Here is a 25,790-nt window from a genome sequence, read left to right as displayed (position 1 = left end):
TGTCACACTGTGTGACCATGCATGAGTGAATCCACGGAGTCATCAGCCTGTCCCGTCTCACACCACGCCCCGTGTCAACATACCCCCCCCCCCCCCCCCCCTCACCCCCAACCCTCCACCCAAAAATAACTCTGCGGGCAAAAAATTAAATAATTTTTTTTTTTAATTATTTTTAATAATAAAAAATAAATAAATAAATAAAAACAAAAATAAAACAATTTTTTTTTTAAAGAAAAAAACTGCTTTGGGATTACTGCAATAATAAGATGAATACAGAGATACATGTCGTGATCTTGCTTGACCTCAAGATATTAATATCTTGTAATTAAAAAGTTGCATTTAAAAACTAACATAACAACAAGGGATGCACCGATTGCAGTTTTCTGGCCGATCGCCTGCCAATTCCAACTTTGACAGATGCCGATTTTTTTTCTGTCTTTCTTTCTTTCTTTTTTTGTCTGAAAACATTTGACATGACCTGTCAGGAATTCCTCTATCATGGAAGAGCAAAAGGGAACAGTGGCTGATTTTCAGACTTATGCAAAGGTAGACATCTTTGCGTCGGCGGAGAAGATCGGTTTCTCGTGTATCAGTAAATCTCCCAAAAATAATTTAAAAAAAACATCTGAGCCAATGTTTCGGCGCACTCCTATTATGAACCTATTATGAACCATAAAGATAAACATTGCCATGTAGCATTTAGTCAAAGTGTGACCCCCAACCACGGATTTCAGAACACCTTGTGTAATGAAAGAGCGTATTCTCCACTACAAAAATGAATACATAAACAACGAACCACACAGGTAGAGGTCATGATGGACCCTCGAACTAATGCTTGACCCTCAACTTCCTTTTTTCATAAAACTTAATACCTTGAAATGATACTATCTGATCTTCTCCAACACCAAACAAATGAGCAAAAGAAGAAAAAAAGAGAAGAGTCGAGCAGTTGTGTTTTCACTAATTTATGAAAAATTTCTCAAAAGAAAAAACAAGTCGAAGGATCAAAGTGCAAGGGTACAAGACATCTCATACAAAAATCACAATCCGAAGCATCTCATTGGTTCATTTCTCTCTGCTAGCGTTGCATAGCTGTTAGTATCCAACTATTACATTACTGTGGAAGCAAAGTCAGTTTTAAAGTCTGCAGTGACGGAAAAAACATTTTTACACCAGGAAGTCAAAGCTAAGAGTGGGTTTACAATTCTTTTATTTTTTTTAACAACTCTAAAATCCCCAGAGTGCAACACTGTGCAAACTCCAAACAACAGCATCAGCCAGAGCTGTTACACAACCAAACCACGCCGAGCGTCACTTTCTATAACAGAGGAATTTACACGTCTAATTGGCGCCGGCGCATCTCACTTAGCGGTCATTGCGCAACCATAGAGTCTCCAGCCGGGTGCCCGTTTCGACAGACAGATGCGACTAATCCGTGACGTCTATTCCTGGACGGAGGGACGACGAAGACCTGTTTGGGTTTGAGATTTGTCTTAATTGGGAGGCCGAGCTGTGATCAGAGCGCCGGCTAAAATAAGGCTGATACATTTAGTACCCACGGTACCCACATGACGTGAAGACAAGAAGAATGGACAAAAGCGATAAATGGATCCACGGAACCAGTTGGCAACATCTGCATTTGTAAAGAAAAGCTTTGAATTTAGGCAAACCAAACATTACAAAGAGCCAAAACTCATATTTATACATAGCTACACGCATGATAGACGCTTATTTGATTCTCTATTTAGTTTGAATGTCAGATACAGCTCAGCCCATTGTGATGGAGACCAGGGGCTCCATTCCTAATAAATGATTATTGATATTATATTTATTTACAGAACAAATGCTTTTTGTTTCAGTTCTTTATTTCAGTTACATTGACGTTTATTTAAACATTCTTTCAGGCAGAGGGACTGGCCATCCTTCCTGGACAGGGGGAATGTGGGGAAATGTCAGTTTGTTTCAATTTGAGGCCAATTGTTTGAGTCCTACCTTTCAGGGTGTGTCTCCTCGGCAGGGTGGAGCAGCAAAGGGAGCTCCAGGTGCTGTTAAAAAGCTCCTGGAGCGTACCGTTTTCAATTAAGAGGGGTAATGCTCTGAAGAGTTATATTAAGTTACATTTAATCTTGGATTGACTTTAAATTAGTTTAGTTCTAATAATTTGCATGCATGTAAATATTTATTGGTACAATTTAGTTTTGTGTTAGGTTTGTGTAAATAATTATTTCTTGTTTTGTTTTGTCGCCCCCTTTACCTGGTATGAGTGTTGGAATCGCCCAAAGTATAAAAGCCAGCTTCTTTGTCTCACTGTAAAAAAAAAAAAAAGGGGTGCCAGTGTAACTGTGACCTGCAGCTCTAAATAAATCTACCTCGACTGCATTTTGTTGCCTTGCCTCCTTCCTGAATGCAGAGCCTCCGCCGGTCAAAGTGACACCCATCAAAATAATTCATACTCCTGGAAGATTTAGATTTCAAATCGTTTCCATTCATCCAAGACGTTTGTTTGTGTCAAGAAATGACACAAAAGATAATGCAACAATGTATAAGGAGGATCGGTTTTTGAAAAAGCAGTCTTTTAGTTGTATTTCTTTAAAATAATCTCAGTGGATCAATGGAAAAGTATTTCATCGCTGGCCAACTTTTTGCATGTTCCCAGAACTGTTTTGTTGCTCGATCTTCGATAAGCTCCAAGTCTTCGAGTTTGGATGTCCTCCTTACCGTCACCCTAATCTCAAGGTCCCCAAACATTAAAATGACTTCAAGTCAGTGGAATCATATTTGTAAAAATGATCAGATTATTTTAAACCTAAATCTACCAGGGTTATGGGTAATTTAGCATTTAACTGTACATATTTCTGAAAACACTGTTCATCTGTGCAAACTTTGCAAAAGTATTCACGTTGCTTAAATTCTCACACAATTTGTCACATTACAACCACAAACCGCTTAGTTGTGAAGCATGGTGGTGGTAGTATCATGCTGTGGGTTTAGGACAGCTGGCTGATGGGTAATAGTGGGAGGAAATCAATTAGAGGCCATCGAAAGACTCGAGACTACGGCGCAATCTCATTTAAGAAGCACACATTTTCATGTGTTTAAAAAGGCCCAGTCAAAGTCCACGAAAACTAAATAACAATTTAGGGAAAGACATGAAAACTGATGTTCACAATCACAAAATGTATACACCTGTTTGGTATAAAAGTCCAATAAAAATACATTGATGTTTGTGGTTGTATGACAAGACGTGAGAAGTTCAAGTGGTATGAATTGTTTTGTAAGACGCAAAAAAAAAAAAAAGATAAAAATCTATTGGTTTAAGAACATTATAATCAGGCAAAAACTAAAAGATGAATTTGGTTGATTTAACTAGAAACATGACAGCTCTACTCTGTATCTGGAGCTCATCGTCCCTTTTCTCTGTCCAGGATTCATTTTTTCACACCTTCACTATTAACATTTGATTGAACACCAGACTGATAGGCAGCTTTCTTCCTGAATCTGTTCAAATGCTCTTTATATTATTGCACCTTTTTTTTTTTTTTTTTGATATTTCATATTTTAAAAAAGGGAAATGCTGTCTGATTTTGTCTTGTATTTCGGTCACAAAAGAAACAACAACAAAAAACAACAACATTTGATTGATTTTAGTGTCCTAATAAAGTGAAACGCCTGATTTCTTCTCAGTTAAATTCTTACACACAAAAACGTAAACGTGAAAAGACGATTTAGTCAACGCAGCTACATTTTTAACCAATCCGCCTTTGATCAATAGCCGTGAAAAGTAGAAATCCCTTTAATTAATTCTCGCCTCTTCTCATTGTTCACCACTAGATGTCAGTGTAGGCTCATTCTCCTCCGTAGCAATAGCGCCTTTAAACTTTTGTTACAGCTTCAGGCTTCAACCAGAAGTCAAACACATATCTCTCTAGTGTAATAATAATAATAATAATAATAATAATAATAATAATAATAATAATAATAATAATAATAATAATCAAGGTATCACTTGGTATTTTGCAATCTGCTGGGGTTTTCCATGAGAACAAATTATTATTTTACTTCTTATAAGCAGCTTCGTGCTGGTTCTTAATCTATCGGGATTCTTGGCAAAATATTCTCTACCCAAAACATTGTTATTGCACATTTGATATCTAGTCAAATATTGAGATTACAGCAAGAAGTCCTTCTGGCTTTAAAGCAATTTTTAAAAATTGCAAACTAATATTTGTTAAACTGCTTTGATTGTTACTAGGTACGTGGCTAGGTAGAACTCAAACTAAACTAAAAAAAGAAAAATACTCAGCTGTGAACAGCACTACAGTGCATGAGTGGAAAATGTAAGGTCACGCGTGAAAAAAAGTACAAAAAATACCGCCGAGGTCCAACTCCCTCGGGTCGACACGAGTTCTGCTGCAGGTTAAGACGCAGAACTAAAACTTTCCCACAGGAATACAGACTGTATCCCACTAGACGGCTCTAATGGAGGTCCACAGATGGATCTAGAGTCCATCCCTCTCGTCGCTCTTCAGCACACGGTCTTGTTGCTGGACGAATCCGTGGAGGACGACAACAGCCTCTCGTTCTTCTTGTTGTCCCTCGACACGCTCTCCGTGTAGGGGTGTTTCCTCTTGCTCGACCGGTCCATGCACCTCAGGAGTGCCTTGACGATGAGGTAGAACAGCTCGGCCACGTTCAGCACCATGCAGGTGGCCGAAGAGGCCACCATGAAGATGGTGAAGACCGTCTTCTCCGTCGGTCGGGAGATGAAGCAGTCCACCTTGTTGGGGCAGGGCCACTGCTCACACTTCACGAGCCGGGGCATCCGGAAGCCGTCGTAGACGAAGTACAGCGCGTACATGAAGCCGCCCTCAAAGATGAGGCGGAAGAACAGGCTGCAGGTGTAGGTCCACCAAAGAGGGCCCGTGATGGGCAGACGCCTTTTTTTCAGGGTCTCCAGGTCGGAGTTTTCGGTGCGGTTGGAGGCCAGAATGGTCCTCTTGTCGCCGCGCTTCCTGTACGCGACGTGCATGGCGACGAGCAGGGCCGGCGTGGAGACGAAGATGAGCTGCAGGCACCACATGCGGATGTGCGACACGGGGAAGAAGTGGTCGTAGCACACGTTCTTGCAACCGGGCTGCTGCGTGTTGCACGTGAAGTCTGACTGCTCGTCGCCCCAAACGCTCTCGGCGGCCAGGACCAGGATGGTGATGCGGAAGATGAAGAGGACGGAGAGCCAGATCTTCCCGAGGCTGGTGGAGTGTTTGTTGACGCCGCCCAGCTGGGCGTAGAGTGCCCCCCAACTCATTGCGGTGTCGTGGTCCGTGGAAGCTCCTGTAGGGGTCAAAAGAAGGTATCGGCTGAGTAAACCTTGCTGGCGTACTGAGCTCACTCAGAAAACTCCACCTGTCCTGATGTCTCTGACCACTGTGTACAAAAACCACCGCCATCATCATCATCACGTGAAAAACAAGACGGCCTTAAACGGACTTTTGGACATGTAGGAATGGTGCATTTTAAAGTCAAACTATCACAACTTCAGAGAAGTAATGTCTCTATATGACAAGCCAAGCTAGCATTTTGACAACAGTTAGCTTTAGCAACCATTCAAGACTGAAATGTAGAGACATCCGGGTTAACTGGGCAGGTCGTTACGTAAAAGTGGCAATGGTGCCATTTAAACACTAAAGAAGACTTTACAAAGATTCACTTCATTTCAAAAAAATACGTTTTATTTCAATATTGTTTTATATTTATAAGAACAAATTGCACTATTATCAAAAATATAAAAGCTTACCACCTCAAGTATCTTGGTCACGTGACCGTCTATCAGACCATGAAGACATTTACCGTCAGGTTCAAATGTTATGAACTTAAGCTAATGTGCTAGCTCGGAAATCTGGATATTGTTCAGATAAAGATAAGCTGAGCTTGTTTACATCATATCGTACCGCACTGACACACATATGGTGCAGTTAAAACTAAAGACTTCAGATATCGAAAGTGGCTTATAATGACGCATTAAGACTTTTGTTAAAAAGTCCCACATGGACCAGTTTATGTCTGGCTCTTTAATCATATTTATTAACCTGTTTTCAGACTAAACGAGCCTAATTATGCTATTGTTGACTAACGTTATACGGTGCAGTAAGACATACGTCTATACTTTTGAAAACATTGGTCTGCCTCCTAAAAGATTAGGGATCTTTTTATGTATTTTATGTCCTCATACCTCCTTTATTGTTACTATTATTAATTTATTTATGTCATTTGAACTGCGAGTCTGTAATAAAGCCTAACTATGTACAACTCTATTAAGTCAGAAGTAATAAAAGGCTTAAAACATGGTTAAAAAAACAATATTACACAAGAACACTAATTGCGTATTGAACGAGATCTACATTAACTTTCACGGTTAGTATTACTTTGTATTGTAACGTTATTTCGTATTTTAGAACAAAATCCTACCAAATACTAACTTCTCAATCGATGAGATGTTGATTGAAAATGATCAAAACAATTAAAAATATGGGGGGAAAAAAGATGAAAAAAAAAAAGATCCAACCTTCGTTCCCCACACTTACCTTCCTGTAAGGTAACTTTGCCCTGTTTGTCCTATAAATCGAGATGAAGGTTTTTCCCATGAAGAAGGAGAAGTAGTTGGTCCTAATGTCCTGCGCGGCGCGGCAGAATGAAGAGTGTTTGCCGACGAGCGCCGTCGCGTCTTTGCGCAGCGCAGAGTGAGGCGCACCTGAGTCTGCGGAGGCTTTCCATAATCCTTTCCCTCCTGTAGACAGAGAGGGAGGCAGGGAGGGGCCAGGCCGAGGCTCAGCGTGGGGTCAGAAACATCTGAGGTCCCAAGAGATTCATGGCTGTTCACAGCTCCACCTCCTAATTATTTAACTGGGTTAAAATATTTGTAGGCTAATTAAATTAAATACAGCTGTATCCTTTTGTCTAACCCTTTTAGACACTTTTGCAATATTTAATATTGCATATTTTTGCTTGTGTTACTGGTAATGGCATCAGGTTTCCCAAACGTCCATGACTACATTTAATTTCTTATTGAACCTCTAAACCACTGAAAATGTACACATGGACTATACAATAGGAGCTTCTGTCCAGACTGATGGCAACACGCTTTAATTTAACCTCAAAATGTTTAAATCTTGAGGTTAAATTAGTCTTGTTAATACAAGGTGATACATCTGACTACCTTTTCTTATGATCCTTGGGTCATTTGTTTTCATGTGTCCTGGTTTATTTAAATTCGTTAGGGCTTGCCATATTCAGTTCATTTCTCTGAGTTTATTTTTGTTCCAGTGGTGTTGCAGTATCAGCTCCTTCCTTTGGGTTTAGTTACTTAGTTTATTTTTTGTGTTTTGCTCTTTGTGCATTTGAATTTAGCTCTCTTAGGTCAATGTTTTCACCTTGGTTTGTCGTTTCTTTCCCTCAGTTCCCCCCGTGGCTTTCTCTCCCTGCCACGTCTCCTCTGATTAGTTCACCTGCCTCCTTCTTCATCTCCCCCCCCCCCCCAGTATGTCAGCTCACTGGTTTTCGCTGAATCTTTCCGTTACATCACCTGTTCTCTGTCCTGGTCTTCCTGCAAATTACCTTGTGAGTTTTCCTTCTTTTTGTTATTAAAATACTCTGTTTCAAATTATATATGTAGCATACTATTATCACTTTCTTCAACGTTAACCCTGTTGTGACGAACTGACTGACGATGTAAAACAGATACAAACAGATTAAGAAACACAATGTTTAGATCATGTTAGTGCAACTTATTCTACTGGTGTTCTCTAAATCTGAATTTTTTGGCCTTTGCAGTTAGAGTCTTATCAGACTGAGCTTTGCATCTTAAATGACTCGGATGAGTATTTAGAGACCAAATATGCAGATAAACACATCCCTGTGAACTAGGCCTGTCACAATAAACAATAAATCAATTAATCGCATGATAGATTAAAAGAAACTCAGTAATTTTCATTTGCTTGATTTATTGCTTTTCTCTCTCTTTTTACCAAAAACTGAATGATAAAAGCATTTAATTTGCTTCTTTGAGCTCAATTATCCCTTTTTTTTAAAGATAATTTTGTTTACAGAGACTTCATAATTCATTTTATTTGTTGTTTCTGTTGTTTTCTTTATTTATTTTGAATATCTTAAATGTCTTCCAGTTCCAGTGTTCAAATGTTCTGCAGCTTTGTGTTGATGGAAACTTTGATGAAAAAAAAAAAAGATCACCTCTGCACAATAATAATAATAAAAAAGTACAATAAAAGAAGCAACTCTGGAATAATTCCCTAGTTTTATTTATCAAAACATCATCTCACAATTATTCTCTTGATTTTCCCTCACATTAAGTGAGGTGACCGTTTTTACCTGCCAGGTTAAAAAGAAAATCTACAAAGTAGACTTGAGAAAACTAAAGCAAGCTCACAAAAATAACGTCAGCATAGCGAATGCTGAACAATTACGATTAACCCCAAGAAATTATTTACAGAGAAATCTTCCAAAAATCTTCCAAAATTTCATCCTATCAGTCGCATGATTGACAGTGGAATAAGGTACTTCCTGATTTCAGCAGTCTGTCTTAATTCTGGCCTTCGCTCGTTGGGCTCAGTGGTCCTTCTTTAGCTTAGCCAGATGCATGAGCAGCAGGTCCCTCTTCTCCTTCCTGGCTGACAGATGCTGCTGGTCGCTGGGAATGAGCTCAGACATCTCCTGGAGACATCAGCAGAGGAAACGAGTGAGAGCAAAGAAATGAAGAGTTTCAGACAGAGTGACACGGCCTCGGGCGGACATGTTGGAGTTTCTTCTACACCGGTTTAACGACAACAGAGGAGCTACGGGGCTCTGGGGCCAACCGGTGGACAGTCAACCAGGTCGTCACAGGTAGTGTTTGTGTGTTCATGTGTGTTATTCTGTTAAAGTGTTAAAACCAGGTTTTTCCAGAAACCATGCTAGTTTCCACTCTCATACAAATACATTGTCACACAGAACAGATAGTTTGTTACAATCACCATCAAACCAGACTGACTGATTTCCTCCCCTCCTCCCCTGTGTAATTAAACCAATTTAAACTATTCCAGCTTCATTGCAGCTGTTTTCAACCTTGTCTAACTTTTAAGCAGCCTGTAAGAACATGTGACTGCCAGGGAAATGTCTTTGCAAGCAGGGACTACTGGCTTTCACTACGTCAGAGCCAAAAACATCATCGACCTGCTTTAACAGGAAGTAACTATAAATTTAAAAAAAGGTCAATAAGTAAATACTGGTAGAGTTTTAAACTCAGGTTTCTGTAAATGAGCTTAATGTGTCTTATCTTGACCTTCAGCTAACGCCAGCGAAGTTTCCTCCAGGTTACCTTAAAGACGAGCTTGGCTGGCTCTCCGAAGAAGTCCGGTACGGGCCCAAAGGAGTTCAGGAGCCTGGCTATTCCCTCCCCGTACCGTCTCATGTAGTCCTCCAAACCTGGAAGAGGGGACAGTTCCAGGAATGAGGCTCAGGGGAGCTGGGAGTTTTCATCATATTGTTAGACTTAACACAGGCATGGCGTCCGGGGCAGGAGGGCATCACCGGCTCGCTGCAGGCAACTGTTTGGACAGCTCAGTGGCAGAACGAGAGGGCTTACGTGCAATTCTTAATTCATATCTCTAAAAATGTCATTTTGACTAGTCATAATTATGTTGGATATGGATGTGAGACCCGTCAAATGACCAATCCGGTGAGATATCTTGAAAGGAATATTGACTCGTTAAAATATAATTGAAAATATGTTGAATTATTCTTCTTATACGTACTTGTATTCAGTCAAAACAGATGTTTAGACAAGTGAATATAATTACAGATAATCACGTCTAATTTTATGTCAGAACAGTCTGCCACTATGGGAAGAAAGTAATACGAAATCCCATTTGGACTTTGCCAGAAAAAAACACAAGAAGAGACCAAAATTCAGCTCTATGGATTCAGCGAGGTAATCTTAAATATCTATAAAAACTGAATGTAAATCAAATGTAACTTATGTAAGAAAAAAGAAACAGTCTGAAAACAAGGTCTCCGTCAAGCGGAAAGCTCAATGTTAAATGGCTTACTAATAAGTCTTAATGGAGACATTCATCTTATTTTAACTTTCAGAAAGATTTAATGGAGTCATTCTCTCATTTATTAATCTTTAATGACTAATTTATGATGAAGTCAGGACACCATTTGGCTAATAAATGATTTAAGTGCTGATCAAACAAATGGTTACATATTAATAGGTGTGAGTTGTGCATCTGTTCCTCTATAAGACCTGTTGTACAATGAAAATGGGCAAAATTTTATAAGATGCTTCAATCCATCTGGACAGCTTTCACACTGTAAATCCATAAACCTGAGCTGTTTATGATTATCATGTTAGTTTTACCTAAACTTTAACGCTAGCGTTGGGAAATGACTCGGCTCACTTGTCTAAATGTCTTCGGAGCTGCAGGATCTCCGCTGCTGTTGGAGCCAACACTTTTTGCGTCCTAAACACCGACGCAGGCTTTGTAGCAGCGACAATAACGAGGAAAAAAGTATCAGAGGGAAGGTGGGCGTTGTGGTCTGTTGACATTCCTCTGATAAGGAATGCTGCTGGAGAGGTCCACATGTTTGAATTAAAAAAAAAAAAAAAAACCCTGAAGGGAAATTTGGCGGCAAAAAGAAAAGCAATATGTCCAAACCGCTGTAGACTAAATTAGGCCGGGTGCGTCACCAAAAAAAAAGCACCGAAAGAATCTCACGCTGGATTTTAAAGTTGATCCAGGCACGGATCGTCTTCTGAGTTACTGCTCCCATTTAGTCGAGGATTTATTTCTACGATGTGAAAACAGTGCAGCCTGAGAACCGCGTTTATCTGTCTGATATTGTCCTCATGCTGAACCCCGACTGTTTGAATCGTACTCCTACCAACACATAGCACTGCGGTGCGATAAGTGCCATCTACAGTCAACTAAACATCTCACTGTGATGAGAAAGGTAGTCCGCTGCACCGGGAAACTTCATGGCTATTGTCTAAATTTATCCACTAGCACATGTTTTTGTGGTTTTACAGTTAATTGTCTGAACCTCGAGGACATTTCTGCAACAACTTTGGGTTTGTCAATGATATATAATCATTGAAATCAGTGGTTTTATATGATGCAAAACGATGCAAGGCGAATGAACACTTTTTGTGACATTTTCAGTTATTTATCTGTGTCTTAAATTTTGAATTTCCCTTATTAAAAAAGGTTGAACCTGCAACCACAGTCCTTTTTTCAAGGACTGTGGTTGTCTGTAATCAGATGGGAGCTAACAGCAGCTACAATGTTTTCAACATATTACGACAAACGTCTTCTCTGTCCTTGTCCTTCTTTATGCCTGGATAGTTTATTGCCAACACTTGTTTTTCCTTTTCGTCTTACGCAGATGCTTCTGACGGAAAAGTGGGTTGCATTGCCCGCGTCTTTCAAAGGAGCTCGGGGGACTTCCTTAAAGCTACAATCAGGGCCTTTTTAGTGGGTTACTCCTTTAAGGAACAATGTCCCACTGTGTGGGTTAATATTTTACAAAAGCGCTCAGGTAGGGCCCAGAGAGACGCAGAGCCGGAGTGCTGGGGTATCTGATTGGATGGATCTAAGAACTTGAAAGACAGACCTGGAGCAGGTCCGAGCAATCTTTTAAGAACACGATACATGCGACTGCTTCCTGAGAAGGAGAACAAAAATCCGTCCCGTACTGTAACTACATATAGAGTTGGCACCTGGTTTGAAGACCACAATGAGAGCTGTGTGAGTTTTAGATTACTGGTGTGAGGGAGGGCATTCAGCTACCCATCAAAAGGCAGCTTTGTTCGGCCAGACTGTACTTTACCTCTGTGTGTGTGTGTGTGTGTGTGTGTGTGTGTGTGTGTGTGTGTGTGTGTGTGTGTGTGTGTGTGTGTGTGCGGAGTCAGTCAGGGATACTCTCTGGGTTTCACACTCCCCTTTGATATTCTCCATCACCATGAGGTTTCGATCGCAGTGCGACACACACGCACACACACACACACACACACCCCGCACCAGCAAAACATGGTACGTTACATACATGTGAGCCACGTCACCGACATGAATTACGTGAATTCCCAGTAAGTAGCCTTGACCTCTACCTGTTTACAGATGAGTGAATGTTGGAATTCAAACTTCAAAACGCATCACTGGCTTGATCACACACCCAATCTAAACCTAAAGAAGGAAACATTACCTTCAGGTGCGTTCAGGTGCATCGTTTCCATGGGACCTATAAAGGCGTAGCGCATTCCCAGCCCCTCTGACATCACCAGGTCGATATCCTTCACTGATATCACACCATCCTGTCAGAGGAAGACATAGAACTACAATAAATACCTTATCTACAGAAAACTTTGGCTTAGCTAGATTGACAAAGGTTTATACAGTCAGATGCATCAGCGGCTACACTTCCTACCAAAACTATTTGTGGTTTAGGATTTTTATGTCGTAGACCAACACAAAGTAGTGTTCTACAACAAGAAGAGAATTTCCTATTTGTTAAAAAAGCTCAGTCTCAGTCAGATTAAATGGAGAGAATCTGTGAACAGTAATGTTGAAGTCTTGCCAGAGACTCTCATCTTTACACATAAATATCCTTTGATCTAAATCACTCCATTGTAGCTCTGGCTCTTTGAATTGCCTAGTATTGAGTTCCTTCTGTGTTCTCATTTGCTCTCGTCAGCTTTCCTGGTCCCCATTGAGCAACACCTTCCCCACATCATCTCACCAAGAGAACGATGTGTTCAGGGGGATCTGCATTGTCAGCTTTGCACCACACATAACGATTTGCAAAGGTGTCTAAAAGTTCCAGTTTGGTCTCATCTGACCATTTCTCAACAATGACGTTTTGTTAGTCTGGCCGTTGCGCTCCTATGAAATTCAACTTGATTCTCATCTCCCTTCAGTGCTCTGACTGGGATTTGTCTCACTGAGCTTAATTTGTCAGGATGCAGTTCAGCCTGGTAGAAGAAAAAGGAGAAGTTATTAGTCTGCCTCTGGTTGTAGTTTTAGCAATAGAAGTGCAGGAAGTGAACAAAGCTGTCCAGTCCGTGTTGGCCACATTTCCAAAATGATGAGCCATTAAAGTCAGAGCTTCTCTCTTTGCAGTGGTTGTTTAGAGCGCACACAATTTCCGGTAAGCTTCATAGGATCGAACTGGCATATTATATACATCATGGCCAAATGTTAGTAATTGGGTAAAATCAGATCCAATCATTGAAAACGTCAATAGAGTTTATGCTTCCAGGAAACAATCGTTTTTCAATAGCAGAGGGACCAGACGCTCTGGATGAACCAAACTGAAGAACAAGGTTTTGTTGGCTGTAGTGGCCTTTCTTTGCAAGAGGAAAGAGGGTAATGAGAGAGGCGGAAGACATGCACCAAAGGTTATCAGGCAGGGTGTCAGATTAAACTGTGAAGCGGCAAGAACATGTTATTTAGAGCAACCTAACAAAGCTGCAACTTTCTACTTCTAATGTCTTCTCAGTGCCAAATTGTTCCTGATCCCGTCCTTAAACACTCTCACTATATAGAGTTTCGCTAGCCCAGTAGCTTCTGTGCAGGGAGGAGACAGCTGAGGATGGAGGGATGGAAAGAGGGCCAGACGGAGGGAGTGGTTCAGGTATCTCTGGGTTTGAGATGCCTGTTGGCTGACCACAGAGGAAACAGATACAGAGAGGTGGAGGAACGGGACAGGGTCGCCTTTGTTTGGCCCCTGCGTCCAACAACGGCGCTGTTATCTGAGAAAAATGGGGTCTTTTCTCTTCAGTAATCACTGGGGGTAACGAGGCGCTTTCTCAGCCGCTCTGCTTTCCACCGCTGGCCTCGACTCAAGGCCCCGTTTTATTTCTGGGTTTGTGTGCGTTTCGAGGGGCGAGGGAGAGTTGTGTTACGTAAGGAGGAACGTATAAGATTGCAGCCAGAATGGCGTTCCTGATAATCGACGCAGATCTTTGTGTCATGTTGGAGTTCGTTTTTTGTTTCGCAAACCCAGCAGCCTTTTCTTTTTTTTTTTGTACTTTTACAGCTCATTTTGTTTCTGATGAGGGTTTAAGTAGGGAGTATCAGCAGAAAGATACAATGTGTGCTTTCGCTATTATTTTTGTCCACCACCCTTCCTACTTTTCCCTCTTTTTAAATTTTTTTCCTCTTTTCCTGTTTTTTGTGTGAAACAGGCTGATGAAGCCTACTGAGCAACAGCTGCTCTGTGAAACTAATTTTTTCTGACTGCAGTGAGTGGTGATGGAGTGTTTAGCGAAACTACGCAGCTACATTTAAAACTGCATTGAGAAAACATCTTGGAACTCCATGAAGCTGAAAGAAGGCTAAATATTTCTATTTTGAAGCATATTTTTGATAAAGTTTCTAATAGACAGCAAATAAGTTTTATATTTGAGGGGTTTTTTTTATATGCCAGTTACAAATTAAAATATACGCATTTATTGTGACCTCTAGTGGCACAATCTGTAAACTGCAACCATATCTGCATAGCTTATGTCAGCTCTCATAAGCCAGCATTTTTCTATATGAACTTACATTATGAGACACTTAACATAAATTGCTGCGTCTTACAGTCAGTAAGACACTTGATAATGAAAACAAACCAAACCGCATGAAGGTCGACACCAATTAAACCAGCTACGAATTTTACGTTGCTTTTCTGATCATTTTAGTAAGTGGAAGATGAAATAAGCAAATTCAATACAACAAATTTTCTACATTTTAGGATAAAAAAATAAGTGAATTTCAACTTGTTTAAGTATCTTAAAGGGTTAATAGAGGAGCCATGTTGTGATGACTTCCTGAAGATGGAGTTTCAGAAAGAGCAGGAGCTTCTTAAAGAGACAAAGACCCAATTTCAAGGTGTTAAATTACAAAGTAAAAATTTCTTCAAGTCGTATTTGATATATGCAGCATTTTTATAACACCTGAAGGCGACATTGTTACTTGATTGTGCTAAAAATGGCAATATATGCCTGGAAAACACATATGCAGAAAAGTTAAGCAATCCAGACATGACTGATGTAGCAATCCTAACTTTTAAACTTCTGTCAACAGCAAGTTACATCTACAATGGTGAGTAAACGTCTTCAGCCCTCCTACGTTTCCTGTCATCCAAACCTTTGACTAATCCTTTTGTGATCTTGAGTAATGTTTGCTCAGGCCTAACGGAGGCTTGCCTTATTTTTCTGCCTTCTTGTCTTCTACCTGGAAAATCTTGCTGAAGCGGTCTGCAGCAAATGTCTCTCACGTGCCGCTGCGTCCGGCAGCAGCGGACGTGACAAAAACACCAAACTTGTGCCTACTGCTTGCATTAATGAGACATATGTATGCAAATCAGCTCAATTAGACACTTACTGTGCTTCCCACACATGTTGGCAATCGTTGAGAAGGACGATTGCCAGTTTCCCCTCATTTGAGCTGATTTACAATGAGAACCTGTTTGACAACACAATGAATCTGCTACGAGCTTCAATTCATGCGTTCTTTATTTGCTGTACAGTAAAAAAAAAGTTGCATGTTCATTGCTTTGTTTTTATACTTTGCTAAGCAGAACAATAATTTCAGTTTTACATGATGTGTGGCGTTTCTGAGACGTTTCATACAAACCGATGTCAAGCAGCTACACCTTGTGTGGATGCATGTCACTTACAAAATGTAAAAAGGCAGTAACATTTTGAGTGTCGACAGCCTTTCCGGGGTGCGCCTCATCTAGTGACTGATGGGACGACTTCCAGCCTCCACTCACACAGCTGGAGCATCTTCAAAAGTGAAATTTGACACTTCTACAATAAAGTGGCATTTTGGCCTGATGGGACCCAGGCACAGCCTCGGAGGTCACCCTACCCGACATATACCTGAAAATAAAGCGATGAGGAATGTCATGAGAGTGAAATCTCGTGTGGCGGATGCACAGGTCAGGAGTGAGACGCTCAGCTGAATCTGCAGTTGGATTTCCTTGAAGCAATTATCTGCGCTTTAATTCCTAGAAGAGAAAAGTTGACTCCCAGCGACTGTTCAGTTGGGTAACAGTGATTATCCCAGAGCGCATTCTCACCTGACTGCATGCCTCCTCGCCTCAGCAGTGGGATGAAAAGCCATTCGTTCATTCAGTGACTCCTCAAAATCTCCCAGCTGTGAGGAGAGCTGTAAGATTTGTTTTGCTGAATCTTAAAGAATCTGCATGGATAAACCTCAGGAAGCTCAGCGTGCAAAACCTCTTAAGCGCTCAATCGTAAAAAACACAAATGTAGTCGAAAGAATGTCAGCGAAACTAGTTCAAGTTCAAAAGGTTCAAAGTTCAACAATGAATAGTTTGGAATCCGAAGCAGCAGCAGCAGCACTGACTGCTGGCTCTCAAGCTTATTTAATGTCTAGCCGCTCTTTAGGAGAAAAGACATTAATGCAGCGGCACACTCCTGCTAATCTGCTTATAGCAGAGCTAACTTTTTGTTTAGCGATTTAGCACATCTGCTAATTTTGAAAAAATTTACCGGTGGCATACTTCGCTTTTCCTAAAGCTGCAGTGTACTTGGCTGTTTTATAAACTTTCAGTTGAATAAACGTCGATGTCTGCGTTGACGTTTTGGTTTTTTGACTGTTTGCAATTTTTCCAAGTAGACATTTATATTCATGCTCTTATTTTGAAGGGGGTGAGGACTATTTATGTTTTTTTTTTTCTTCCCGTTTTCCACCAGATGGACCTGCTGCAGCAAACAGAAAGGGGCGGGGACGGACCACTGTCAGTCTCATACCTTATTTGGAAATGGGACCATTGCACTCCGGAAGTGAAGGGGGCGCTATTTCTTATATTATCCATGGTCTCCCATTTTTATTTTCTTTTGAAATCTGTGATATATCTTCATGTTAATGAAGGAGTTCCACTCTCGGCATGTATTTGAGCTTGTGTCTTTTATTTACTTCAGCGCAGCTCACAGTTTTTAGCATATTCTGTAGTTTTCTGTGTACTTCTAAATCTGCTCCATAGTCGCATCTTTTCGGGCCTGCTACTGCCTCTAGTGGCGTGGGGGTGGTAGCACAATTAATTTAATTACATTACTAAATCAGAATACCAAAGTCTTCATTATTTATTATAAATTTTTCATTCTCATTCATAATCATTTTTAACCAAACTAACTGATAACATTTACCTGTAGCATACTAACTGTTTTACTCGATGCACAAATTGTTGATATTGTGATTCTATGAATGTGTTTTATTTTATAGTTTTAGCGTCTAAGGAAATTTTCCACGTCGATAGTTTCATCTTATTTTTTCTTCTATACAAGACTCGACCATCAGAAAATGTGAATTTTTGCTTGTATCTGTTTAACAATCCTACTTGTGACAACCAGACTTGTTACTCTTTTGTGAACCTAATTCATTTGTTTGTTATTGACTTTTGCTCAATTAAGTTTCTTATGTATACATTGTAAATTGCATTTTTATTATAGTTGATCATGTTGCTTTTCATGCCTCCTTATTTAATTTATTCCTTCTATAATTGATGGAGATATATAGATATTATTAATAATGTATAAAGATCTTGTTTATGTCATTTAATTAGCTCTACATCCTTAAGAAAATGATAAAATATGGTGTTTTATAATTAATCTTTTACGGTGCCAGTCATGTCGGAATTAAAAGCAAATAATAAACACTTTGTGGTATTTTGATTTAGTAACGTAATTATATTAATTGTGTTACCACCTCCACGCCACTAGGGGCAGTAGCAGGTCCGGAAAGATGCGATTTAGAAGTCCACCGAAAGCTACGGAATTTGTTAAAAACTGTGAGCTGCGCTGAAGAAAATAAGAGAGAAGTTAAAATACATGCTGAGAGTGAAACTCCTTCCTAAAGATGAAGAAATATCACCACCCGTGAAGTGGTGGAGCAAGTGACGTTTCTTCCGTACACAGAATGCGTCGCCATAGAACTCCAGTTTAAAATCGACTGACGCCCAGAGCGCTTTCCTCCTGCGGTCCATTAGACTGGTGCGCCTCACAAAGTTAAGTCGCATCATCGAGAAAGAAATGTCGGAGCAATATCTCAAGAAAACAGCCAAGTCGTTAAAGCTTGGCTTCAAATGACAGATAATCACATTAGTTAATAAACTGGTCACGCAGGTTAAGACATTTTTGAGTAAAAAGAAAATAAATGTTACAACGTGACTTCAGTAAGAAAACAATAGAAAACCTCACCCTGACACTCACCTGGACCAGCCTCCATGACTCAGCGATAATGGCAGCCTGAACTCTGTTGACGGCAAAGCCGTCTATCTCCTTCCTCAGCAGGACGGGCGCCTGGCCGACCTGAACCAAAACAAACCGGAAGTCAGGCAGGAGAGCCACAGAACCAAAACCTGAAATTTAAAGATTTGCATTTTCCTTCAGATTTACCTACAACAAGTGATAAAGACATTGCATGTCCTTACATTAATTTTTTCCAGCATATGCATAAGATCCATTTTACTATTGTCATAATTAGAACAGTGACGTGCGGTCAGGGGAGGCAGGTGAGGCAGTGCCTCACCTGCCATCATGGAAAGTATATAATCATAATCAAATATATAATCATAAAGTAATTTAAATTGTTATATTCATCCGGTGGTTTGTACTAAAAAATATTTATTTTTCATGTAGCTTCACCAATTTCGATTTTTATTTGTTCAAAATCGCTGAAATTTCTTATTTTCCCATTCAAATGCTTGGAAGCGATGCCGGTGAGGCAGCAGCGAGCTCTGCCTCACCTTGGATTGCGCAACCCCTGGCTCTGCGCTGGCTGCTAAGCGGAGAGAGCATGTTGCTGTACGGCGTCAATAAAATGGTTTAAACAAATTTAATATGTGAACTTATTTCCAATAATTTAGCTTATGTATATAATGTACAGTGCTTTTTGTCACCAACTGTGTTTGTGTAACGTGTTTCGTGTAATGAGCGATTATAAACGGCAGAGAACAGGTTCGAGGTGAGGCAGGCAGTTCTCTTGCCTCATGGCAGGGGGCGCTCAAGATCCCAGACGTTCGTCTTGTTCACTCCTCAACTGCCGAGTAAGTGACAGCGAGCTAGGCTAAACGATTCGGGAAGCAAGTCAAGTGCAGCGATAGATTTTGTGAGCTACAGTTTGTATGTGTAAGGATGCAGAAGTGAAACATAACCTGTAAACTGCTGTCAATCTATGCATCTATTTGCAAATCTGATTCTGATTACGTCAGTGCCTCACCAGCTATGAACCTCACCGCACGTCACTGAATTAGAAATGAAGGTTTCCACGGTTAACAAAAGAGAAATATGGATGAATGGTCAAAGGACTACTCCCTAATACCATCACAGATTAGTCAACATGTAATATTTGTCCACATAGTTCATTTTACAGTTTAATACAATCAACTCACTGATAAGGATATGGACTTAAAAATTATCAAGATATTTTGAGGTGTTATTCTGATAACGATAAAAATAACTGTTTATTTTGTCTTTTTTAGGTAACTGTTTGGCTCTGACTGCATGACACAGCAGTCACAACTCCACAAACCCATATAATGCTCTTCAAAAAGGTCCCTATTTGTAACACGCTTCTTTAGGACAAGAGCGTGTTTTGTATCACTAAACTGCACGTTTTCAAATTTACTGATACTTTCATTGGCCAAACAGTGGAGAAAATAGTAAAACCAACAAAATGGACAGATTGTGGATGTTTGAAATATAATCGATTGGAATTTATCGTGACAAAGATATATCAAACTTCTTCTCATGATAACAAATTTGTCACGATAAAAGATGAACGATACAATAAGTGTCCACCCCTTAGCGGTTTTATTGTTCTCAGGGGAAAAAAATCCATTGGAAAATGACAAATTTCATGAATTCCTTCAAAATACATCCTGCAAACCTGAAGGCATGGTCATGAAATAGCAATGAGACATAAAGTTCAAGACACTTCAGTACAAGTTCAGTAATAGCAGTGTGGACGAACTGGTGTAGAAATTCTTATGAATATATAAAAGACAATTAGCAAATCCTCAAAATTATATAAATTTAAAAAAAAATCATAAAACTACAAGCTGCTATCAACCCAATAAAGAAAGATGTAGGAGTGGACTAGACAACAGGTCAAAAAAAAATTGAATTAAGATTCACAGTCAAGCTACGGCTGGGACTTCTGGGAACAATCTCTCAGTTGTTTTCAAGGATTAAACGTTATGAAGTTCAACTTTAAAGTCCTATAAAGTCCTCCTTTGAGGCAGTGATTTATTGGTTATGGATCGGCAGCTTAAACAGGCATTTTCAGCTGTCATGTAGAAAACGACTCAGATCCATTAATCCAGCCTGCAGTGTTGGTTTGACGCCAAAGCCCAATGTACCGGCCAGTCATTTCATCACCCCGACATGTTCTAACTTCAACAATCCATGGGAAGTTTAATCTGTAATCTCCACCTTGGTCATCAGAGAACGGGTGGCGTCCATAACGGCTGGCACGGTCTCTGGGTGAGGCACCAGCTCGACCAGTTTCACATAGTAGGGTGGGTTTACCTGGAGGGAGCGAGACACGAACGAGGAAAGCTGATTAGGTCATTAATACATCGCATGCCATGCCACAACATGACACACCATAATCCTTTTATCAGAATATTTGCTATGGTCACAAAATCTATTCATTCTTCACTGTTGCATGATGTGCAGCTGTTGGTGTGGATAGATACTGCAACATCTAAAACTCTTCAGTTTTCATGCTTTTCTGGAAGATGGTTGATTTGTTTCACATTGCGTTTGTGGTCGGAGATGAAAACGAAGATGTATTACGGCCGTTGTAGGTATTAAAAAAAAAAAAAGAAGGCAGAATAAATTTCCACCAAAAAAATGCAGACGTTTTGAGATTAATCTCAGACATTTTCTGAAAACAAAAATACAAGGAGATTTCTGAGTTTCAAAAGTTGTGAATTTGCGAGAAAAAACTCACACATTTTCAAGTTCATCTCAGAAGTTTTCTAGAAAAGGTATGGACATTTCTGAGTTTATTTCTAGCAAATCTTAGACTTTTCAAACTCATACATTTACTTGTTTCTTCTAGAGAATGTCAGTTTTTTTTTTTTGGCAGAAACGTACTCCTTCTTCTTGTTCTCTTTTCTATCCACATTGGCCCTAACGCGTCATCACAAATTCTCCGATACGCTCGTTAATTAGCACTCTTTCTGTTCCAGCGGGTTTTCAGGTGGACGTTTGCTGCAGCTCTGTGTTGGCACCGACCGGATGGGACACGAGGCAGCGGCTTCTCTCCTGCACTTTGGCGAAGACGATGCTCGGCACCAGGCAGGAAGTGGAGCTGCTCAGGATCACCGCTTTACCCACGAAACGCTCGACTTCCTGAAAGACGCTCTGCTTGACTTCCAGCTCCTCGAAGACGCACTCCTGGAAGACACACGCAGATTCGTGACTAGACCAATCATTTACTGCAGCACCTTAAACTAACATCATCTGTTCTTACTTTTTAGCCTTTTCACAGATTTGTTTAAAAAAACAAACATAAAAAGGAAACGAAGGAATAACCTTTGTGACGGTTGATACAAAAGACTCCAAAATAATAAATAAATCCATGTAACACTGCTTACATACACTAAGATTATGATACAAAAGCATATTCTCCATTTAAAAAGAAAATCATGGATTACCAGTTAAAAGGTCACAGACACATTAGTTAACCTAAAAAGTTCAGTTATAAATTATAAATATGTTAGATTAATTGTACTTAGTATAAGAGTGTCACATGTGATTTAGTTAAAAAAAAAAAATCCTAATGTGGAATTATTTCCTTAATAAAAGTGCTCACATTAAAATTGGAATTTTTCTGCGTTTTTTCAATCTCTATACTTATTTAGCCCTGAATATAAATATAGACAGACAAATCACAAGAGAATAATATTTTCACATGGATGAGCATCATAAAACCTGTGCATTAAATATCCTGTAAGTTATTAAAACGATTCCAATTAAACTCTTGTTTTCAGGTACACTCAGAGTCAGCATTTAGGTTTAAGTGACACACAACCATGAATTATTAAAACAAAGTTGTGTAACTTTTTATATAGGGATTTTTTTTGTTTACAATGAAATTGATAATAATGGTAATGCAAAAAAATATAAGGAGATACTTTGAGTACATGAATCAATTTGTTATGGATATGAGGATTTAAAGTCATGCTCCATTAAAGGGTGTTAATTTATTGCATCTTTTATCAATAAATTAATTGTGGCACATTTTTAATCATGATAAGATTTAGATTTATCGTAGTCACGATAAATTTTAGTAAAATGTCCATATTGTCAGGACTTACTCCACTGTTTTTTTTTTCAATGAAAGTATACAGAAATGTCAATAAATTTTAAAATATGTGCAAAGTTTAGTGATACAAATCACACTTCTTTTTGTGACTGGTGTCCTAAAGAAGCGTGTTACAAGCAGGAATGTTTTTCCAAGAGCAGTACAGCATTTGTGTTTTGTGGGACTATATTTGCTGCGACACTCGGTCACAGTCGCACAGTTACCTAAAGAATCCTTAATAAATAGTTCTTATCGTCAATTTTATCGTCATCACAATAGCGCCACAAAATATTGTGATAAACCCTTAATGGGAAATCACAGCTCTGACCGGTGAGGATCAACATCAGTCCTGTTAGTGATCTGCGGTTTGAATTGGGAAAAACTCTCATGCTTCCCCCTCTCGACTAAAATATGTGATGGACAGGAAAGCGAACCGTCAGGTAGCTGCATGTGGTAAAAACACAAGAAGTGAACAGCGTTACCAAGAAGGAAAAACTTCGTTTTGTGTCGTATTTCCTTGTCTACGTTGTTATTTTTTTCCCCTTCCTCTGATCGTATCTGCAGGGAAGAACAGCACCCTTGTGTTGTGGGCCTCTTTTGGTTCTTTGTTTAAAAAAGGTCAGCTTTCTATCCGATTTCAGGTGACTGGTATTACATTTTAAAAGGGTTTTAGCGCTGGTTGCAGTTTGGGTTCCTCAGAGTGGTGGGGGGGAAAAAAGGAGATTAGGAACTTTCATCATCAGGGGGGCAAAGTGTGAATTAAAAACCTCCTGTCTGTTAAATATTTTCCCCCACTCAATTTTCTTTTTTGACAAACATGTTAAGCAGCAAATTCCACTGTTTTTTTTTATTTATTTTTGCATTTGAACTCAGAACTTTATGTGTTTTGGCTCATCTGGTTTGTAAGAGCTTTACAATCCTTACAGCTCAGTTCTAGTTTTAACAAGTCGAGACAAACAGGAGCCATGACCAGGGCAGGATGTGATGTCACTGAGAGTCTTCAACCTAATCGTTTCTTCCTCTTTTTCAGTAATTTCTTATTTACGACAAAAAAAAAAAAAAAAATCTGTAACAAATAATAAAACCCCAACGCAGTCCAAAGTTAAACCGGGCATATTTTTTTGTTTTCAGATTTCTCTGAAGTCAAACTAAAAGCTGTTTTAGTCCACATAGAAACAATGAGCTCATCTGCATGCGTTTGTAGCCATTGAATCTCTGTCAGACATTTCTTGTTTTTATGTTGCTGTTTTGAACATTGAGGTTTTCCTGCTCGTTTCCAGTGAGCTGCTCCTTTAATTAGCAAAAAAAAACAAAAAACAAGCAAACAAGAAAAAGAATGTTTTTAACCACCAGATACTTTTTGTTTGCTTTGGTTTTAGGACAAGTAGAGTCCAGAAACCAAATATATGTATATTTTTTATTTAAATAATTCATTTAAAATTTTAAACGGATATTGAGTTGATTTCACTTAGGAAAACAATGTGCTATTCTGCCCCCTTCAGTATAATCAAGGCAATTAAAGAGCCAGGATGTTTTGCACTGAGCTCAATGTTCTCAGTTTATTGAAGTAAAGTTAAGGTAGCACTAATTTCTTTGAGTAACAGAAATCAGCGCTGTCCAACCGCATTCAGTTTGAAATCAGCGCAGCATTTCCTCCTTGGTTTAGAGGAAATGGACGCAGACGCGTCCGTTTGAGCTACCTGGACGAAAAAGGCTCCCTCCAGCGCCGGGGCCAAGTCTTCGTAGCAGGAGAGCAGGGCGAGCTGCTGCGCGGCGCTGAGGTCCCCCCTCAGCATGTGGGCCCCTTCCAGCTCCTCCGTCTGCTTCCTGAACCCAGGAAGAAATATGTCAGAAACCTCCAACGCAACCAGACGGGCTGCGGAGACGATAAGAACTCTATAGGCAGCATTTCTGTTGAACTCCCCGGAGGAATTGTTAAAAAATGCAAGCCGTTTCTCAATGCTCTCCACCCTAACGATAAGGATATAAAATATGGTTTATTTAATAAACAATCTAATGTGAAAAAAGGAAATCTACAGAGAGAATTAACTTGTTGTATTTAGTAACTGCTAGTATTTAAGATCTCTTCGTACTCTCTTTTATTACATGTTATGTAATGTTGGCTTTTAACAGTAAAGATTTAAAGAGCCTCCCAAGAGGAACATATTCTATGCACATTTGTAAGTCACCTGATCTCCGTGATAGCCCTTGCAGCCTGCCCTGGTTGGTTGTCGTAGATCTTTACCTGGTAGCCTCCACTGATGAACACCATGGCCCAGGAGCGGCCGATCAGACCGCTGAACACGCAGAGGAAGAGAAGAGGTGTGAGGAAAAAAACAACTGAAACTTCATGCTGCAAAATCTTGCGTTTGATTACATTTCTTTAAAATTACACATCAGCAAATTTAAAGCATAGTGAGAACTGTTTATTCTTGAGACCAACTGCTTGAACATAAAGGAGGCTTCTGTTTACCGTCTTCTTATGTCTAACTTAATAACTGCTAAAGATCATTTCTGATCTCCTGAGAATCTCCTACTGCGTAACGATACATCTACTGAGTGGCGTAGATGAGTCCTGTAAAAAAAAAAATAAAAACAAGTACTGCCTCAGTGAAAAAAAACAACAACAAACAAACAACAGAAAAGTTTACAAAATTCCTAGCTGAACTTTATTTCAGGCACATCTGAGTCACCAAAATTGATACATGACCTGAAGAAGACTAAATGCAGAACCTGAAACAAAAAGTGATTATGATCCTTTTTTGTTGTTGTTGTTGCTATATTTACCATATTTATATGCAAACTGCGAACTTTTGTAAGCTTCCTCTTGCTTATTAGTGCAACTGCTGACAATTCAGCTAATGACGACTGTGTGTTTACGTAACAGGTCAAGAGAAAGGTCACTTCAAAAGACCAGCACGTTCAGCTGACTGCACAGAAATACTGACCAGGGTACAAGAAATGGGTTAAAATGTCAGCCTATCCTGAAAGGGACCGCAGAATATAGACATGTAGTCAAATTAATTATAGTAATGCTGCAATCGTGTTTGAAATAACAACTCGGACAACTCTAGCTGAAAAGGACAGACGCAAAAGACAACAAAAATTGGCATGCAAAAGATATACTAAAACTACGTGAAACAGCAGTAAACTGAAGATGCGGACACATCTCTGCGGACACAACCTGAAAAACATCCAAACTCAACCTGAACTTCAGAGCTGCTGCTATTTTTCTGTTGTTTGCTCACCTGCCGATCACAGTGATGGTCTTCAACTCGGAAGTGCTCATTATTTGATATTATAGTGGTGCAAAACCAGAACCGAAGTAACTGTTACTACATAAAATCTTGCACCGCCCCTCCGGAGTCACGCTGTCTGAGCGGTACGGTAGCCCAGATGGACAAACATACGATG

The 25,790-nt window shown here is 39.7% G+C and overlaps 2 protein-coding genes across 2 annotated transcripts; both read right to left on the bottom strand.

Moving 5' to 3' along the window:
- Window positions 1-949: 949 nt before the first annotated feature.
- Window positions 950-6,734, bottom strand: LOC102218927 (gap junction beta-2 protein-like). Its single transcript, XM_023336361.1, has 2 exons — window positions 6,582-6,734; window positions 950-5,331 (listed from the first exon to the last, which is right to left on the bottom strand). The coding sequence occupies exon 2, from the start codon at window positions 5,303-5,305 to the stop codon at window positions 4,526-4,528; it is 780 nt and encodes a 259-aa protein (XP_023192129.1). The 5' UTR covers window positions 5,306-5,331; window positions 6,582-6,734; the 3' UTR covers window positions 950-4,525.
- A 1,555-nt stretch (window positions 6,735-8,289) lies between these two features.
- On the bottom strand, window positions 8,290-25,741 carry cryl1 (crystallin lambda 1). Its single transcript, XM_023337456.1, has 9 exons — window positions 25,625-25,741; window positions 24,566-24,673; window positions 24,077-24,203; window positions 21,305-21,466; window positions 20,495-20,590; window positions 18,272-18,370; window positions 12,253-12,361; window positions 9,368-9,474; window positions 8,290-8,724 (listed from the first exon to the last, which is right to left on the bottom strand). The coding sequence occupies exons 1-9, from the start codon at window positions 25,663-25,665 to the stop codon at window positions 8,620-8,622; spliced, it is 954 nt and encodes a 317-aa protein (XP_023193224.1). The 5' UTR covers window positions 25,666-25,741; the 3' UTR covers window positions 8,290-8,619.
- Between the last annotated feature and the right edge of the window lie 49 nt (window positions 25,742-25,790).

This window comes from Xiphophorus maculatus, chromosome 7 (assembly GCF_002775205.1).
Source record: "Xiphophorus maculatus strain JP 163 A chromosome 7, X_maculatus-5.0-male, whole genome shotgun sequence".
In the NCBI taxonomy this organism is placed as follows: domain Eukaryota; kingdom Metazoa; phylum Chordata; class Actinopteri; order Cyprinodontiformes; family Poeciliidae; genus Xiphophorus; species Xiphophorus maculatus.
The sequence above is the reverse complement of the archived record's forward strand: the minus strand, read 5'-3'. Positions and strand labels throughout refer to the sequence as shown.